Source organism: Sturnira hondurensis, unplaced genomic scaffold (assembly GCF_014824575.4).
Source record: "Sturnira hondurensis isolate 20B ecotype Veracruz unplaced genomic scaffold, ASM1482457v3 Scaffold0004751, whole genome shotgun sequence".
NCBI classification, from domain to species: domain Eukaryota; kingdom Metazoa; phylum Chordata; class Mammalia; order Chiroptera; family Phyllostomidae; genus Sturnira; species Sturnira hondurensis.
In genome coordinates this window covers 619,523-640,500 of record NW_028077382.1, presented here as the reverse complement: position 1 = coordinate 640,500, position 20,978 = coordinate 619,523, and the positions used below count along the sequence as shown (strand labels likewise).

At 41.5% G+C, this 20,978-nt stretch overlaps 1 protein-coding gene across 1 annotated transcript; it reads right to left on the bottom strand.

Annotated features, from left to right (window-relative positions):
* Positions 1-2,797: 2,797 nt before the first annotated feature.
* Positions 2,798-18,040, bottom strand: TRIM27 (tripartite motif containing 27). The gene is made up of 8 exons (XM_037046029.1): positions 17,284-18,040; positions 15,944-16,039; positions 13,321-13,551; positions 9,636-9,658; positions 7,749-7,864; positions 7,595-7,627; positions 5,217-5,243; positions 2,798-3,616 (listed from the first exon to the last, which is right to left on the bottom strand). The coding sequence occupies exons 1-8, from the start codon at positions 17,701-17,703 to the stop codon at positions 3,021-3,023; spliced, it is 1,542 nt and encodes a 513-aa protein (XP_036901924.1). The 5' UTR covers positions 17,704-18,040; the 3' UTR covers positions 2,798-3,020.
* Between the last annotated feature and the right edge of the window lie 2,938 nt (positions 18,041-20,978).

Genomic DNA, 20,978 nt, shown 5'->3' with positions numbered 1-20,978 from the left:
ATCTGCTCCTTGTCTGCTCCTAGGAAGATGCTCTTCTCTACCTGTCAGGCCACTATTAGAAAAAATGAGAGCAGCTAGACATACGATTTTCCTGGGGCAGCAAAATAACTAAAGAAAGAGGAGGTTTTGAAGTCCTAATGCATAATTAACCTGAGGAAAGAACCAAAGAGGAGCCACACACACACACACAAAATAAAGTAAAAATAATAATTAAAGAAAATAAAATAAATTAAAAAATGGTACTAAGCCCCATGTCTGCCTTAAGAGGACCAAATCCCTGTTCAATGAATTCAAATGTTGCTTATCTTTTTGCAAATGAGTAAACTTAGAATCATTTACAAGTTCATTTAGATTCATCCAAAATAACAGGGTTTAAAAAAATTAAAAATTTAAATATTTAATGAACTTGTCACTAGAACCAGAGGATAACCAACACAATCACCTATGTCCTCCCCTTCCTCCCAAACACCCCATTGGTAACCACAATTCTTTTGTCCATCTTATAGACTTAAGACTTTTTTCACTAATTATTTTTATTAAGAATCACTCTTGTAGTACATCCCCATTGAAATTGAAATAAGCTTGCTGAAACCAATGAGGTTGCTTATTCCTACACCAGTTGTTGCTGCTCCAGAAGCACTGGGGATAAAGTAGACCCAGTTACCCTCTAAGACAGGAGTGTCAAACTCATTTTCACCAGAGGCCACATCAGCGCTGCAGTTGCCTTCAAAGGGCTGAAATAATTTTAGAACTGTATAAATCTAACTACTCCTTAACTGTTAAGGAGTTGAAATTACATTGCTCTAAGAACTCCCTCCATCGGCCTCACTATGACCAAGAGTCCATACTGACATCACATTTTCTTGGATTGTTATAAGGTGCCCTCTTTGTAGGCCCCAATGGGCTACATTAAATGAAAGTGGAATGTAATCTTGACTGGAACTCTTCACCCAATCTCTCAGTTACAGACTCATGATCTTCAGCTATGGAACCCCAATACCTGGTACAGGACTTTGTTGTAGATCAACCAAGTCTTATCTTCTGAGGCCATGTCTAAAACATGTCTCTGCTCCTAAGCCTGGAGCAGAGTTACTAAACTAGATATCCCAAGTACTGGCACTCCAAAGGCTCCCAGTCTCTGCTCTACTTTCCCATGTGGAAAAGTGTAATACATATATATAATGAGGCAGGATGTGATTTCATCATGTGTTCCATCTCAATTTATATCCTGGCTCTGCTGCTTCCTGACTGTGCACCTCAAATAAGTCCCTTTCTCTCTCTGCTTGTTTCCTCATCTGTAAAATAAGGACAATGCCCATTTTGCAAGGTTGTTGTGAACATTAAATGAGTTATTATGCATAAAGCACTTCATAGCATATATATGAAATATATGTAAAAATATGTACATGCAGATACATATTTTTGGTATCATGAATTTATATTTAAGAGCATTCAGCAAAGCTAAGCTAGCCTCATGGAAGCCCCCACTCTATAGCACTTGATTGTATTATTTCCCTTAAAATCTGGCAAATAAATAAATAGATTAGGACATACAATCAACTCATGATCTTCAGCCATGGAACCCCAATACCTGGTACAGGACTTTGTTGTAGATCAACAAAGTCTTATCTTCTGAGGCCATGTCTAAAACAGAAAAGATACAAATCTCCAGGAATGGAAATGTCCTTTCAGCCTGTGGCAACCTCCATGCCCCAAGGGCTTAGCTTGGTTCTGGGTTGGGAAGCAAATTCTGGACCTTCTGATACATGCTAAGTACTGCTGCATTATTCCACTGCCCATTATCAAAAGGACATGAGAAGACCCATTCCTAATGAAGTAGAATGGGTCCACTTCATCCCACTGTGCTAACCAATAGAAATCTAGGCACCATTAGAAAGTAGTGGTATGATCCAGCCAGAAGTAAAATATTGGCCAGCACAGAAAATCAACACCACTAACTATTTTCCCTTCCTCCAACATCAATGAACCCAATCCTATCAAGACCAAGAAAACAATGTAAGCAACATGTATACTCACTTCATTTTAAGCAGTGGGGCTTATACCCAAGGTAGAACTAAAAGCCATCTTGGGGACTTGCTCAAAGTAATATGCCTTAGCCTTCTGACTCAAATACCTTGTGATTCAATGGCCACAGGAAAAGAATTGTCCCTTGATGGGATGCACACTAGAAAGGTCAATTTTCCCATCCTCAAGAGATGAAGAGGAAGGAACAGGTCAATGAATCCCTGGAATACTATCCCAGAATCTTCCCAAGGACCATTAGTCCACAGACATGATTGGGAGGGGATGTAGTAACAATGAACGGTATTGGGCAGAAAATTATCCTTGATGTGCACCAGGATACACTTTTTCATGAGGCACACAAAGTTCTCAGGAAAGATAGAAGCAAAGAACACACTGACTAGAACATTGAGAAGGGGCCATTTCCTGCATTATTGTAAAATAACTGTGACTAATCAAAACACACATAGCCTTGCTTAATGGAGCGAGTTAATGAAAGTACGACAGATTGGGAATCAGGGAGAGAACAATTCCCAGAAGAAAAAACTGGGAAAAAGGGAGCCATGCTGACAGGGCCTCCTACTTCCATTTTAGGTTCTCAGAAAGGAAGTCTAGTGCATAAATGACAGCAAATACCCATGTCCACTATGTAGGACTGGACCAGAGGAAGCCAGGCTGAGCCAAGCTATATCATGAATAGCTTTCCCAATTCAAAGATTATCCATATTCTTTATCCCCTCCAGTAATGTACAAAACCAAAAACTGACACACTAGAGATGGACATCTGATTTTTATTTCTGAACAATCTTGATGCTTCTCATTACATGGACAATTTTCATGGGAAGAGGATGACAGAGACCATGGACATCCTATCTCCCACTGCAGGGGCATGGAAAGTGGTAAGGATATCCAGCTGTAAGGACTCCAAGTGGCAAGGCAACAAGATCCCTTATGCCTGGGGTAGGATTATGGCCAATAGCCCTTCTGATCTGTCCTCCTCAAGGAGAGATCTCCATGGAATGACTATGATTCCCAACATGGCCAGAAAACCCATCGATTCCACTCATGGGGCAGATGATCAGAGGAGCTGCACTCTTCCCTCCTGAGTAGCTCAGACTGAAGTAAGGCCGGACAGGCCCACAGAAGGTAGCATGAGAGAAAGTAAAGGTGTGACACCTCTCTGTCACATTGTAGAAGGACACCTCACCAGCATCATAGTCCAAGAAAATCCCCACCCGCTGAAGAGGGGTCCTTAGGGGGAGGGCAGTCATTGGGGAGGTAAGAGCCCAGTATTCCTTCCCATACCACAAGGACACTGCCCAGAATCCATTCTGGGGGGCAGAGGTTACCCCACCTTTTCTGCACACTGAGTCTTCACAGACCCCTATGGTCCACTTGGCTTTATCTCCCACCTCTACCTCCCAATAATGTCTCCCAGCGATGAAGCATGGAGAGCCCAAGACACAGGGAAACAAATTGAAGCGCTCAGGGTTGTCAGGCAGGTCCTGCTGGAGGTAACTGTACCGCACTTGCCGCAGATTGTCAGAGAGGATCAGGCTGGGGTAGGCTGTGTCTGGGTCTAGAGTCACATCCACTGCAGAGACAGGGGAAGGGGAGGTCAGTTGAGGGCCAGGAGAGCTCACTAGAACACCCTGCTTCTCTCCTACCTGCCTGAGAAAGGAATAAGAGCTCCCTGCTATAGGCTAAATTCATTTTATGATGAAATACATCCTCAATTGAACATTAAAAAAAACTACAGTTTGAATTAGCTGGTTACCTTTTAAAGCTAGACTATACTGAAAATACTGAGATTTGTACCTCTATTCCCATTCTTTCACATCTTAGGCCATATTATCCATTATAAACCGAGTTTCCCACATATATTCAGAGTTTTGGAATTTTGACTAAGGAATTGGGAATCTGGAACAATTTGCCCATCTTTCAATTCACTTTTATGTCCTCCAGTCCATGAGGATTTACTCAGCACATCCTAACCCTATTCATCTTTTCCTAATGTCCAATACATGATCCACATCTTCCTCAAAAAGTTGTTTTTACCAGCCCAAGCTATTTATAGTTTCCCTCTCTTAAATCTAAAACTGTGTGCCACACATGCCTCAAATTCTGGTATTTAGCATTATTGCAGCACCTTTCAATCATGCGGACTCTTCCTGCTTAAAATCACTGATACTTATTCTTGTATTTACTTTTCATAGTTTGTTCAGGAGAAAGATTCCCACACATTATCCCTCCAAACCAAAGCTGGGCTGCATGAATCTCAAAAAAGATTCGTAACAGGCAACTTGGTAGAGGTGAGCAAGACCCCAAATGGTCAGTTCTTGGTTCAACCATCTGTCCACAGCAGTCACTCACGTCTGTCTCATGCTGCGGGTATACTTCACACCTCCAACCAGACATAAACTCCCAGGACAACACTGTGTCTTATGGTCTTTTGTTACCTTTATAGTACCCTGCACAATCTCAGACAGTGTAAGACATTAACAAGGTATTCAATTAACAGTTGTTAAAGAATTAAATATGGGTTACATCAACCAGTAAACTCCAATGAAGGAAGAACTGTTGTATGTGGAGTCTTTCTCTTCATAAAGAAGGTTCCACACAACAAAAGATGGCTATGTGACTATGGAAAAGTACACCCCAGATTTGAGTAACTCCTAGAACAAAGATTTACCCAGTCTCCCTGAACATTAGGTGAAGGTATGGTCTATAGGAGAGCAGTTTTAAATCTTTCCCCAAGGTATAGAGACAGAAAGAGACACAATTCCTAGATTTCCTAGTACTCAAAATGAGTTGAAGTCAATTACTGTTTTCTCCAATCACTCTTTTTGGAAGAATGGTTGGTTTCTGCAAACTATACAGTGTGCCGAGGCTAGGCAGGCAGAGAAATGCTACAGGGTACTAGCAGTGTTCTACTGTTTGGGAACTGCAGTTTTGCTCTGCAAATATTTACAGCACCTGATCTTCACTTTCTTCTATTTCAAACGTCCCTGACTTCAGCTCTGAGTCATTGCAAACACATAGAAACAAGCAATAATTTTTTAATGGTGTTGTTTATCATTTTTACACAGGTAACCTAAAGGATCCAGAATTAGGCTATTTCTAAAAGCACTCAATAGTGGTTATATTCTTAAAGATTTGTCTTCCTTTTCCTGCACAGTTTTCCTATCACTTACCTGAATATAATTGAGCCTCTCTTAATTCTGAAAAAACAAAAGTGAAAGGAAGTTATAAACTCATGTAAGTATTTCCAGGAAATACCCACCTTGAGGGAGCTTTGGTTAAGAGTCATCACACAGCAGGTATCTCCACTAGAAACTATTTCTCAGTCATGCACTGATTCCTTCATAAAATACATGACTCAATCATCCGGCTTTAAGGGAAGGGGAAGGGACTGAGAACTTTGACTGGGTCAAAGGATAACCACATGCCTGACACCAGTAGCCTATTTGGTTAAACTGAGGCAAAATCAAGGATTCCACCCTCCACTGTGCAAACTGGGTCTGCAAGGGGGATACTGCTCTAAGTCTACACCACACACAACTCATGGCTTTCATAAGCCACCTCTGTTCTAGGGGCTGGGTTGCTTGAGTGAGAGACACACTGGGACAAATAAGACCATTTACTTAAAAAGTACTTAAGCCTTGGCTGGTGTGGCTCAGTGGACTGAGTACCAGCCTGCAGACCACAGAGTCACGGGTTTGATTCCCAGTCAGGGCACAAGCCTGGGTTGTAGGCCAGGTCCCCAGTAGGAGCTGTGTGAGAGGCAGCCACACATTGATGTTTCTCTTCCTCTCTTCCCTTCTGTCTAAAAATAAAATCTTTTTAAAAAAGAAGGCACTTTATAAAGTTGACAAAACATTTAAGACAGACATGTTCACAATAAGCCTTTTCAGAAGTATGAGGGAAAAGAGAAGTGAGAACCAGATTGAGGAAGGTCATGTCTGAACTAAGGGCTTCTGGTATTATCCACTGTATTAAGTGGAACTTCTCCCTGTTTCTTTTACTTATGGACATGTGGGGATCCCTTAAATCTATGTTGGTAGATACCAAAAGAGTATGTACCATACTTTGGCATGTGTAATGCACGTCCATGTTTTTGGCCCAAACTTTCAGGAAAAAAAATTCTTCATTTAAATTTTTAATTCAATTATTTATTTATTTATATTTAGAGACGTGTTTTTTCCTATTATAAAGAAATCTTAGCTTTTATTTTTGAACATACATATATTGTTATTGCTTTCTAGAGTTACCCTTTTAACATATAAGCATTAATAAAACAATTAAAAACATTTACATAGATATAGAATTATATAATGTGCATCCTTATTTTTCTCTCAAAAATTTGGGCAAAAAGTGAACATTATACACAACAAAATATAGTATGTGAAAAGATATAATGCAAATAAAGAATCAGCATACATAATGTAGCACCATTATCAGAGATTATGGAGAAATGTAATTTGTAATAAGTAAGAAAATGGTGTACCTACATATAAGGATTTCGGATTCCACCAGGCTGCCTAGGAATTTTAGCAGTTAATACATAGCCAGCTCCTAACTGAATTGGCGTATAAGCAGAAAATTTTATATTTGAGTTTTCCTTAAATACCTAGAAAACTTCATTTAATAAAATACAGGGTTTATTATGTGAATCGGGCTCCATTCTAAAGGCTTTAGAAATGGCACCTAATTTAATTTAATCCTTGCAACCTTGTGAGGTAAGAGCTATTGTTTTCCTTATTTTTCAGATAAAGAAACTACAAACATACCTCATTTTACTGAGCTTCACAGATATTGTAGTTTTTATACAAATTGAAGGCAAGACCCTCTACCAGCAAAAACATTTCATTTCATTTTTAAACAGTGTTTTTAAATTAAGGCATGTACATTTTTTTAGACATAATTCTATTATATATTTAACAGACACTACAGTGTAAACTTAACTTTATATGAAAGTTACTGGGAAACCAATATTCTTGTGACTCACTTTTTTGCAAAATTTATTTTATTGTGGTGGTCTAGAACCAAACCTGCAGTATCTCTGACCATGCCTGTATGATACACACCCACAAGGCAGTCCTGGGCCCGGGACCCAGGCATCCTCACTCCTGAATCCTACCCCTCACCACTTCCCTCAAGGTGTCGGCCTCCTACACTGGTCAGTAGCTATACCCAGAAGCAGTAGGAACTCTGTAAATTATAACTATAAAAAGTGGGTGAGATGAAATGTAACTATAATAGTTTGTATGTACTCTCTTTCCCAATTAAAGAATAAAAATAAAAACAATTAACACTAATTTTGGATTGTCTATTTTTCTCCTCCATCAATGTAGATTGAGAACTAAGTGCACATAGTTAAAAGACTTCAAAGTGAAACAAGATACTATTAAGTGAAGAAAATTAACAAAGCAAAAAGGAAGGTGTAAAATATCAGGGACAGCTGCTTAGTGGGCATCTATCACCCCTACCCCATTTCCCCACACTGTTAATGCAGATGTTTGTTTTCCTAAGAAATTCCAACATCAAACGCCCATTAAGTAGATAAATTTACCTTGGATTTTCTCCATATCTGACTGCATTTTTTCTAAGGAGAGAAAAGAAGATAATCAGTTTGCATCTTACCACCTGGAAAATATGTCCTGTCAGGCAACACATTTTTAGAGCATAAATCCATTTCCCCTCACAGGTCCGTCTTCTCATATTACCTGTGAACTGCTTCAGACTCTCAGTCATGAACAGACATTTCTGCGCAAAAATATGGATCTTCTCTTGCAGATCTGGAGGTGTGATCCAAGGTTCAGGGATCCTAATTCTTTCAGCCCTAAGTTTAAAAAGAAAAAAGAGTGAATCCCTTCCTTGACTCCATGACCTTCCAGGGGCCAGAACAGGGCCTGAGCTGCACTAGCTAACAGAGGTCAACAGTTTTTAAAAACAACCTTTTTTCATAGTCCTTTCCTAGACTATGATCCTTTAGACCAAAAAAGGAGAGATCTCATTTTTTTTTTAACCCCCAAAGCATAAAGCTCATCGCTTTTCCAAAAGGTATATTGAATCAAATTGAACTTAAGGCCAGAAAGCACTATATACCATGACAAAGTCCTAGATATTCATAATGGGCAATGACCCAGAATCCTCAGGTTCCCAAATATAATGAGAATAATATTTTCAGACAGATGGGTAATCTCTGGACAATACCCAATTACCCACACCTTCAAGGGATCTGTGGCAAAGACTGATTGCTAATTGTCTACCCAAAACTACCCCTTCTTCCATCTTCCAAACTTCACTGGGTTTCCGGCTGCCCAATCTAGCTGTGACCTTGTGACAGAGTTCTGGCCAATGAGAGGTTACAATGTATCTTGTGTTAATTTAAGAAGTTGGCCTAAAAAAGAAATACAAAGTGACTTATCTCCTTTCTGCTGGTTGGCATTCTAGCAACTATCTTGGATTATAAGAATGAGGGCCATACTTTAGGGATGGCAGAAGAGTGAAGGAAAAGAAACCTGAGAATCTGATGATCACTGAAGCTACCATTCTAATCTTGGGCACATTTCTTACAGGGTAACAGAATTTTTTATGTGAAGCCTAAAGACAATGAAATTTTGGGTTTCCTACCTCATACAGCCTAACCTAAATCTTAATGGAAGATTAAGATTTAGGATCAAATGCTAGAATCCTATGTTAGGCCAAAAGTCAAAGTAACAAGAAAGGTCGTATTTGCTGGGGCAGCTGGCTGGGACATTTCCACGTACCAACTCATTTCCCTCCTGGAGGCCTTCAAGAAACAAGTCTATCAACATGATTCTATCCACATACATACCTACCACAACTATGAGGCCCTCCCCCATCTCTTCAAATGTTCCCACACAATCAAGCTGCATTTCTTCTGGAGGGTTTTCATCACTTAGGATTTTGATCAGCTTCATAGTTCAGGTCCATCAAACTCAGTTTCCACCCCTGTAGGCACTTCACCAGACATCATGTCCCCAGGCCTATCTGGCTGCCCTCGCCACCTGCCTGCAAACACAGCTTTGCTGTGGCTTCTTGCCCACTTGAACTCTCCCTTTTTAGTCATGTTCCAAAACCCAGGGAGCCCTTTTTCTTCCTCATTTTCTCTCTGATGATACAGAAATATTGAGAATATAAGCCAGAATCCAGGTGTCTCAACACTAATTACATAACTATGCTGACCATACCTTTTTTAGGCTATGCAGAAAGAAAGAATAAAAGAGAAAGGATTCTGAAATGTTTAGGACACAAAAATTGTAAGATACCCCTGCACTCTTCACAAGTCTCTGTAAGCCTCTACCCTCCTCATGGAAGTGTCCTCATAAACCACCAGCACCATTCTAAGTGAGCCCCCTACTCCAGAGCCTCACCCCCATGATTTGTCAATAATTCCTGAGTTTTAATGAGAAGAGCTCTGGTCTATCCAATTTCTTTGAGCACTAGTGATTCTGTGCAGGGACAGACAAATTACATGACCATTTGGTAAGATAGCCTTCTCTAGCTTTGAGCTCCTTTCACGACTTACTAAGTAAAAGGAGACAGTCTTCTGCTTGATTTAACACTGGGGGGAGAGAAAATGGTACCTGCTCAATGTGTCCCCGATGTCCTATAAGAGGAAGGAAAAGGATAACCATGAGAAGTCATTCATAAGTTCAGTTTTCTTTCACAGATGTTTGCTGAAAACCCAACCACAGACTGGTCCTGGGAGAAACCAGGAAGACAAGGAACCCCATTCACAGTCAAGGAGCTAACAATCAGGCAGAGGAAGCTTGGACGCACACTATTTGCTGTACGGCATTTCCTAGGCCCTCCTATATAACATTGCTCAAGGACTTCAAGATGTCAAATGAAGCATCCCACCCTTGGACCACAAATGTTCAACTTGCGTCCTTTGATTTCTGTTCTGAAATAATTTCAAATACACAGAAAAGCTGCTAGTACAAAAAGCTCCTATATACTTCTTACCCAGACTTACCAGATGATATAAACATATTTATCCTTAGGACCACTTAAAAAGTCATTATTTATATTATATCCCTTGACCCCTTTATGTGCATTTCCTAAGTATATTTGCTTATATAACTACTGCATTGTTATGAAACTCAGGAAATTGAACACTGATGTTTATCTAATCCATAGTCCATATTTTAATTTAACCAACTGTTCTTTATAGCTACTCCTCCCTGTTAAAGTAATCCAGGATGATCTACTGCACTTAGCTTTGATGACATGCCTTTATTCTTGAACAGTTCCTTGGAAATGATTTTATTTTCCATGACAATGACACTGATTTAATACTGGCTAGGTATTTTACAGAATGTCCTTCTATTTAGGTTTGTCAAATACTCTCCTCATGATTAAATTTAGCTTGTTCGACCTTTGAGCAATGTCTGTGTGCCCGTTTAAAGGTACACAATATTTGCTTTCTTCTTACTAATGATATTCTGATCACTGTATAGCTACTATTTTTCCTTATTAATAATTAGTAGGTATAATCAATAAGTAACCTAAAAATGATCATTCGTACTTTGAAGATATGTTACGATTCAATTCTTACTAAACTTTCCTTCCCTTTTTTTGATTTAACATTCATCAGTAATTATGGTCTGAATTAACTTTCATTATGATGGTTGTCAACTGATCATTTTCCAACTTCAAAATTCCTTATATATTACTTAGTTAATATTCTACTAGAAAGAAGAACTTTCCCTTCTTATTTATTATTAGCATGGACTCAGATTCTTACATTATTCAATGGGTTATAATTTATCACTGTTTTTATTTCAGTGCTCAAAAAGTCTGAGGGTTGGCCCGAGAGAATCTGTCATTCTTTCTTCCATTTCTTCCCATCCTATTCTCCTTCACTCCCATATTTTCTGGTTTACCCTTACAGTATATCCTTTGCAAATATAAGCAAAATACAGATATTTTGCAATTATCTCTTCTCTTCAGCACAAAAAGTAGCATACCCTCCATTTTGTACTTTGATTTTTTTCACTTAAGACTGTATCTTGTAAACCACTCTGTTCATGTGTCTTCTTCATGCTTCTTTACAGTTGCATAGTATTCCATTGTATGTGGATGTACATACACAACTGCATGGGTGTGCTTGCAAATGACTGACTCAACCACTTATATCAAATATTGAGAAGAGGCAAACCCAGAAACACATAGCAGATTGGTGGTTGTCAGTAAGTAGAATGGGATTAGAAATGAGTACAGGCTTCCTTTTGTGGAGATCAAAGTGTTTTAGAACTAAACAGTTGTGATAACTATATAACACTGTGAATTTACTGAATGCTACTAAGTTGCATACTTTGAAATGGTTGAAAAAGTGAATTTATTAAGCATATTTTATCACAAATAGACACACACACAAACAAAACCCTGAAGTCCATCTTTCAAAGCTCTCTTCCTGGATGAGCCCAACTACCTGTGTTCCCTATTCCTATTTCAGAGCAGTCATGGTCTAAGAAAGGAGAAAGACAGGGCAGACTGCTTCCAGCATAACCCCAAGTTCACTGACCAAGTATTATGTCTCACGAACCACCTGGCTTTACTTTGAAATGGTGATTTCAGAACTTTCCCTCTGGGGTGGTGTGGCTCAATGTGTTAAGCACCAAAAGGTAGCCAGTTGATTCCTGGTCAGGGCGCATGCCTGGATTGCTGGCAAGGTCCCCAGTTGGAGGTGTGCGAGAGGCAACCAATCAATGTCTCCTACATTGATTATTTCTCTCCCTCCCTCCCTCTCTCTCTAAAAAATAAAATCTTATTAAAAAAGAAAAGAACTTTCCTATATTCTTCGAAGCTCGTATTTTCCCTAATTCCTTCTCAGACATGATCTTGCTTTTTAACTTCAAAAGAGAATGAAGGTCACCAAGTTTTTATGAAATCTCACAACCTGCCTGCACCTACCTCTCTCGACAGTCCATTCTTCCCAAACAACAGAGAATCTTCCAAAACCAACTCCTGCACACGTGCTTTAGTTCCCATTCCCTTCTGCCTTCTCAGGAACAACACAATGATGATTAGTCCATCACTGTTATAGTTTCAAGATTTTCCTCACCTTGCTCCTTATATATAGGCTCTCCTCCCTATACATTTTTAAAAAATGTATAATTAGTTTAAGCATCCCTTCCCATGAAACCCCACAATCCTACTTCATCTCCAAGTATTTTCTTATATCTCCTTCAGTCTTCTTGTAACAGTCTTCTACTCTCATAGTCTCCGCTCACTACACCCAAATCCTACCACCCTCCCTAATGGTACCTGACCAAATCCTGACCAAACTGTCCCATAATGGCAGTTCCACAAATACCATCCCAATGGCCATGTTTTCTAAAGATTTTATTTATTTATTTTTAGAGAGAGGGGAAGGGAGAGAAACATCAATGTGTGGTTGCCTCTCATGTGTGCACCCCCCACTGGGGACTTGGATTCCTGGGGAACCCAGGCATGTGCCCTGACTGGGAATAGAACCGGCAACTCTTTGGTTTGCAGGCTGTCACTCAATCCACTGAGCCACACCAGCCAGGGCACAATGGCTATGTTTTCAAAATCCATGGACATCAGTCCTATTATTTCACCTCAACTCTGCTGTCTACTCCCTATCTTCTTACAACATTTTTCCTTCCCAAGTACACTTTGACTCTCTGGTTACCTGTTCCCTTTGCAAGCCCTTCCTTCTCTCCCTGGCAATAAAATACTGGTGTTCATAAAGGTTCGAAGTTGGCCATCCTCTTGTGATTCTAAAGCAGGAGTTGGTAAACTTTTTTTTTAAAGGCCAGACAGCCCTGGCTTAGTTGGTTGAGTGTATTCCTGCAAAGCAAAAGGTCGCTGATTCGATTCCTGGTCAGGGCACATGCCAGGGTTGTGGGCCCAATCTCCAACTGGGGCAACCAATAGATGTTTCTCTCATACATCAATGTTTCTCTCCCTGTTTCTCCCTCCCTTCCCTCTTCGCTAAAAATAAATAAATAAAATCTTTTAAAAAAAGAATATAAATTTCAGGAGAACTTATTCACCACGTAAGCCCATTGTCTAACTAAGAGCAGATCATTCACACATGTTGAATGAACAAATGACAGATAGGCATCACTACTTTGCTAAGGTCTTTGCTGGGTGAGGTCTACTGCAGCTTTACCACCTGCATTATGAAGGTCACTCCACAGAACTGCACAGGCTAACCACTCCTGCTCACATGCATGTTGTTTAAGAGAAGGGAAACTTGTCAACAGGCACTGTCTGGGCAGGGAGCTCTAATCTTACCTGCAGGAGTTCCCTGGTGGGCTGCTGTTGCTTCTCTTCCAACTGGGTGATCAGGCTGCTGAGCTGGGAGATGTTGCAAGAGAACTGTGTGATGGCACCATTGATGCTGTTGTAGATAGCCAAGTCCAGTTCCTCAAGGCGGGCTAGAAGGCGGTATTCATGCTCCTTCAGGGAGTGATACAGCTGCTCAAATTCCCAAATGATCTTCTCCCTCTCCATCTGGGTCAGGCTCTGTGCACACAGGGAGGGGCAATGAAGACAGGTAATGTTTACTTTTACAGCCCTTCCCCATTTCTCACCCACTACCCACTCCAAGATCTCATCATTGCATCCAGAATACTAAAAAAAAGTTATCTTGTTCACTCACTCGTTTTTTCCAATCTTTACTGACTGGCTATATAATGGCCAAGAACTGAATTGCCCCAGAGATAAAGACAGTCACTGCCCTGAAGAAACTCGGCCAAGTGACAGTCAGTTCATGTGACACATGTATGTAATCATGGATGGAAAGTAAACACAGGGTGACAGATATAATAGGAAAAGATGGTACAGCCTTTACAAAAGCAGTGGTCAGAGACTTCTAGGATGAACAGGAGCTCACCATGTGGTCAAAAGCCAGGAGAGCTTGCCAGGCAAAAGAAATCGCACAGGCAAGAGAATAGGGAGAGAAGGCAATCAGCTCTGTCTGGATGCAGCACTGAGTAAAGGCCAGAAAAAATTAAGAGACCAGAGCATACTTTGCCTGGAAGGCAAAGGGGAAAGGACTTTACTGCAAAGGGGAACCATGAAAAGCTGTAAGAGAAATATTATGAGCCCAGTAGAAGACCATTTGCAACATTCAAACACAATTTCTACAATAATCCTCACATAATAACCTTGATGGATTCCCTTAGGCCTGCCACTGTAATCTACACCCTCTATCTGACTTTCAAGGTTCATTGGCGCAGATATTTGCCAAAATACCCTTCATTCTCTATCCCACCTCACACAGACAGGGCCATATCAATACTTTGTTGTAAACAAAGGATGAGCAAACTCCCCTTGTTTACTCCCTCTGAGTAAAGTTTTCTTGGAACATAGCCACACCCATCATTTACATATTATCTTTGGCTGCTTTGGAACTACAACAGAGCTGAGTAGTTATAACTGATGATATGGCTCACAAAGCCAAAAATATTTACTATCTAGTCCTTTATACAAAGCTTGTTCACCTATTTAAACTCAGGTCCTGAGAACCTTCCCTCATTAACCATCCCTCTAACCACCCTTCTTAAGCACTTGTATAAACACTTTTGTTTATAAATCCCTTTTAAGCTCATACCTCTCCTCAGCTGGATACGTCTTTCCAAGACATACACCACACAATATATCTCAGAAATGAAAAATTAAAGCTGAAAGAGATCTTAAAGATCAACTAATTGAAAGTGCTTCTTAAGGGGATGCTCTATATCTATATTCATATCTATATCTCCACCATGGGGTAGAGTGGGGAGCAATTCTGTCTAGCATGGAACTGTTTCTAGATTAAAGCACATTTAGCATCCCTGCCCCACCCTTCCCAATCACTGCATTACTTGAATGACAACCAAAGAAACACATACCATTCTAGGAGAGCATAGTACTACTAGGCTTGCTGAAAAACAAGTAGAGTCCAATCTACTCATTTCACATATGAGAAAACTGAGGCCCCAAGAGGTTATATTACTCTGTCCAACTATCCCACTGGCTAGTGTTAGAGCCAAGAAGTATATCCAGGTACTCTATGAGAGAAGGGTCGTCTCCTCTCTTTGACAATCCCCCTACAGAAGATAAAGTTATGTGTGAAATAATTTGACTCTGCACAAACTCACTAGAAGGTTTTCCATCGATCACACCTACTTTCAAGCAAAGGAAACTGAGGTCTCAAAGGACTATGTGAGCAGAACAAGTGGTGGCATCTAAGGGCATCATGAGAATAAGTTCCTTGTCCAAAAGTTCTCAGCTATACTCTGGCCAGGACTGACAAAATTTCTCACAAGATGGTGTTAGACAGTACTAGTCTAACAGTTTGCTTCTAACATGCAAATACCTGTAATGGGTGGGAATTTTTAATACTGTATTTATTGTTCAAAAAAATGCTTGAAAACCTAGGTGATGGATTTTTAAGACTATATTATAAAAGTCTCTGTACTTCTTGTTTTCGTTCTCATAACAAAACCCCCAAATATCCCTATCACAAATTAGCAGACAAGCCACTTGCTAAGGCCTTGGGAGATTAGGGCAAGGAAACAAAGTGAAATGTTCAGAATTGAAGTGTCAAGAAAGTGAACACTCCACAAGAAGCAAAAGTAGGGCTTATGCAAAACCACTGTCAACATCTGCCTGCAGAATAGGACCAAAGGAAGCTAACTGTGCCCAAGAACTTCATCCTTGTCAGCTTTGTCAAGGGTCAACCCATATCCACATAAAGCTTGAGGGTTAAACTTTTGATAGGTCAGACCTCCAGGGTTTCCAACCACCATAATGCACCGTTTCACCTTTACCTAGTGGTATGGGTGACTTGGCTGGACAAGGTTAAGTAAGTAACATAAAGAGAAAATAACCAGCAGAAGTGATATTATATGTGAATTCCAAAGGCCCTTACCAAGAGTTCAGCTCGTGCCTGCTCCCCCTGTGCCCGACGCCTCTTCTTTAAGTCTTTCACTCTTTTTAGGTGGTCCAGCTGGTTCTGGATTTGCTCCTAAGAAAAGCAAGAAAAATCACGCCATTCAAGATTAGGCAGACCTTAGCACCAGCATGACTATTCTTCTTATCACACATGAAACCCACATTTCTGATGCCAAGTGCTGGGTTAGAGACTGTCCTTTGACCACACTGCCATCACCAGGGCACAGTGGTCACCACAACCTCCCCTTTGGCAGTTCTGTGTGACTGCAAACAGTGAGTCAACCACCTGACCCTGAAGGACACTGCACGGCCTACTGCCACAATTTTCAACCTTTTTCATCTTATGGCACACATCAACTAATTACTAAATTCTGCAGCACACCAAGAAATGTATTTTTTGCTGATCACACAAAAAACATTTAAAAAGTATAATTTTGATTCATTCACAACAGACAGCTATCATTGTGTTGGCTGCTGTTATATTTTTATTTGACAATCTAAGAGAAATGAGCTCAGTGGTCCTGACTAGTCAGGTGCTGCATGTTTTAAAATTCTCAGGGCACAGGGGTTTAAAATCACTGGCCCAGTGGAAATGTGACTGAACTAAGAGGCTTCAAGTTAAGTTGCAGCTGTTCCACAGCATGCTGAAAACATTACTTTGTTATTGTTTAGCTGTGCTATCTGTTCACCCGTTCACAAAGGGGTTCCACACATTTTATTTCATTTAATCTTTATAATAACTTACCATCTGTGAGTCTTAGTGGTTGAACAATTTAAGCAGTAAATAGCTGTGTTCTTTTCCTTGAGTTTCTAGAGCAGAACAGAGCACTTGGAAGTGCTGGGGAAGTGTTTATAGACTAGGTGGTGGACAGCTGCTGTATATACTGCCTATTATATATATAATATGCAGATGTATATACTGCCTATTAACGTGTGTTTTTGCCTGAAATAGTTGTACAACCATCTTTTGTACAGCCGGTTGGGGTGAGGGGGTGAGATTCCCGTGGGCCGACTTCCCATATAATGTGCCCATGAGCCAGTAAACATAGGGGCACGGAGGGAAAGGAGAGTGGGGACGGGGAAACTTGTGGCTTCCTTACTATCTACAGGTTTTCTTCCCAAATCTAAGTGCCCAGGCTCTAGAGCTGACAGAGAGGAAATGACGGCTGTGAACCACAAGTCCGGCTCAGCCATTTTCTAGACGGAAAAAAAAAAAAAAAGGAAGCCTCTTTGGCTTCCCTCCTCTCAAAGGGAGCTTTGTCAACTGGCCGCCCCTCTTCCCTGCCACCCGTCCTTTTTAGCGCACTCGGACCTCACCTTGAATCCCTCCACCGCCTCCTCCAGAGGCAGCACGCTGTGGCCGCGGTGCTCACGCGAGCGGTCGCATACCACGCAGATGGGCATCTGGTCCTCCTCACAGTACAGCTTCAAGGGCTCGCGGTGTTTCTCGCACACCCCCATTTCGCCTCCGGGCCCGGACGGCCGCTCATTGCGCAACTGCTTCACCAGTTGGGTCACGTTGGCCAGGTGCCGGTTGGGCCGCAAGTGCCGCTGCGGGAAGGTCTCCCGGCACTGCGGGCACGACACATTGGTCTCTGCAGTGCCCCAACAGCGGATGAGGCAGGCGCAACAGATGTTGTGGCCGCAATCAAGCATCATGGGCTCGGCAAAGTACTGCAGGCACACGGGGCAGGTGGTCTCCTGCTGTAAGCACTCCGCCACACTCCTGGAGGCCATGGCGAGGGCCTGCAGGGGTGCACGAGCATGGGCCCCAGCGCCCAGCTCTTTGCGAAGCCGAACTCTACTACGCTCCCAGCAGTTCGCAACGTCGGGGCGGTGTAGGAAAGCAAGCTGAGCCGGCGGAGGGCGGTGCCTCCCGAGCCCAGATCCCAGGCTAGCCTGTGCGCTGGAACCGCGGAGGGGACTGGCCACTCCCCTCGCCGCTGTGCCGCGCTGAATGAGCTTGGGAATACTGCGACTCCACAAAACCAGCAAATACGCCACAGGGAATAGGGGGTTTGGGGTTTGAAGCGCCGGGGTGGGGGTGGGGGGGTGCGATTGCAGCGAACGCCAAAGAACCGCGTACCGCGTGGCCGAGTCCGAGGAGATTCCGGCCGCCGCACAGATCCCAGTCAGACGAGAGCGGAAGGGGCGTGCCCAGGGGCGGAGTTTAGCCGGAGCTTCCCTCAGCTGTGGGATCTTGTGCCCTAGAGTCCTGGAGAACACGGCCGCTGAAGGATGGAACTCGCAGGAGCGCAAGCCTCGGGCACCGGTAATAAAAGCAGCGTCAACGGGGCGCAACGGTAACGGAGTAGCCCTTGCCTTAACGCTCTGGGCCCACCACCGAGCTTCCGCGGCCATAGGCCTGGTCCCCTGTCTTTGATTGGACTTCCTGTACCGTGCTCTGGACTCAGCTCCCAAGAGAGAAGGCTGGCTCAGCGTTGGTGTGGGAAGAGCAGGCATCTGGCCTCCTCCCCAGGAAGGACAGAGGTAGCCAACAGGGCTCCACTCGGTCTGTGGGGCGCTTTATTAAACAATCCCGTTTACAGGCACCCGCAATTTTGTTTTTTAAAAAGGAAGGCTTAATTATCGTAGGGCAACAGAGAAGAAGAGAGGGGAGGGAAAGAAACCCTCTTCATAGACTTATATTGAATAGGACCTAAACATGCTAGCTCCTTCCCGAAGTATAGGGAGCTTGATAATCCTGCAGTAACTTGGGTTCTTTCCATTACCTAGTAGATTTACAAATCTTTTGGGTTGCTCCTTCATCCCTACCGTATTTCTTAGTTTTCTTTGCCATTTTCTCAGTGTTGTCTTTTATCATGTAGATTTAATTGAAACTGGACAGCCTTGCTTTGCTTCTCTCTCAACTTGTGTCTGTTCATTTTAAGTTCCATTACTACACTTTGACCTAAATTATTTCAACAATGTCAGTTTGCAAATGTTTTTTAAATGAATTAGTAACTGGATCAATGCAACCAGTTCCACTAGTTTACCTATTTCTAGTCTTTCCCTGTACCCTAATTTACATAACAACCTGAAGGGAGAGAATCATCTTTAAAAAAACTCTAAAATATTTCATTCTGTCACTTCTCACTTAGAAATCTTCAAAGCATCCTTTTTGCTTCCAGAACATTGTCCAAACTTTGAGCATGGAGTTCAGTCCAAGCACTTCTGGCTTCCAACATTGGCAGCCATCCTCACTGTCTTCTAATAATGTTGCCAGCCCAGCTTCTGGTTCAGATTGTGTTCACCACAATCCTCTACAGAGCCTACTCATGATCTTGTCCCTTTCTTGGAGCTTAACCTAAACAGGCAGGCCACTCACTCTCTGTCCAATAAGTCTCCCATGTTTACATAGCACCTCAAATTCTGATACTTGGTTATTTTCTATCTTAAGACTTTCTTTGACTTTGCTTTGTATGGAACTCTTACCTGTCTGTCAGGGATTTTTTAGAACACTAACTTTATAAATAAGGAAACAAGTCAGATCCTTAAGTAACTCTTACGAGGACAGAAGCTCCTCTGCAAAACTATTATGTTCTCTCATTATGCCTTGCACATAACTCTAATCATACTGATGGTACTTAAATTCTTGTTGACTTATTAGACTAACAATTAATTATTCCACTGTCATATATTATGCATACTTCTTTATAACAGTTATTGTGTATTCAGTTGTAAAATGATGGGTGTAAACACAAATGCGTATTGAAGACAAAAAGGTAACTTAAATGAGCAGGCCAGACCAGTAGGGAAAGGTGGGAACAGTGACTAATTGGAGGACAGGTAGCCCTTCTGAAAGTTGAAGATTTCCGTTGACAATGTGGTCCTAGCATATTGCCAATTTTTTATATTATTCAAGAGAAGGCAAAAATCTGGAGTTTTCTGTGAAATATATTGACTTTTAGCTGTTAAAAAACTAAAACTTGTAAAATCATCTCTGCCAGTATGAAATTTGTCTTCTCATTTTCAGTTTGGGACTTTTGGTACAGCTGTTTATATTGATATGTGCTTATAGGGGACAGTTGTTGACTATTTTACCCCTAATCTCTACTTCTTCCTTAGAATTTTAAACCAGGTAGCAGTATGTTCAGCTAAAAGGTACTTCCCAGACCCCTTTGCTACCAATATTGCAGTAGATTTATGAAGGCTACAGTATGAAAGCTTGTCCGGCTGGTTATGGATGTTCACAGGAATACCCTCAACTCACCAACACTTCTTTTACACCTCAACACAGTCCTGAGCTTGTTCGTAGTCAATGATAGCTACATGGAATTTTTTGGATGGGAATTCTGAGAAAGCTTCTAAACACCTACTCAAGCTGGGAAGTATACCCTTTTCACCTTCCCCTTCTTAATCCTTCCAGCCTGGAATGTGCACATGATGGTAGGACCTCAAGCAGCTGCCCTGGACCATGAAGCAATCTTGAAGATGGAAGCCAACACTGAGATGGTGCAGTGAGGTAGTGAAGCCTGGTCCTTCACTGCACAGTGACTGCATCCAAACTTCATGTTTGTGAAACAGACGAAAGCCACTATCTTGTTTAAGACACTTATTTGGATTGTCTTTATCTGCAACAGAAACTGACCTATCTGATAAAATATAATTTTTATTAATAAAAATTCTTATTTTAAAATAAATTTCTACCTAACCCTTCTATACAAGCTATGTACCTTAAGAGTAGCAGTGATTTCTAATAGTATTGGTGAAATCCAGAAGACACTGTTCTGTCTTCATGTTAATGTTTCTGAGGCATTTGACACCCTGGGTCCTCCCTCCTTGGATTGTTTTCACTTGCAGGCACTCAAATCAGTAATACCTGATGCGGTGTAAGGTATTTCTGCATCCTCTATCTCCTCTTCTCTGCTCCTCCCAAGTGATACTAAAGTTAGTCTAGAAAAATAAAAATAAAAATAAAAAGTAGTCAGGAGAAAAAAAGCTACAAGTAAGAATAAGCTGATAGATAAATGGGACAGAATAATAACTGAGAAGGAGGCCCAAATGTGAAT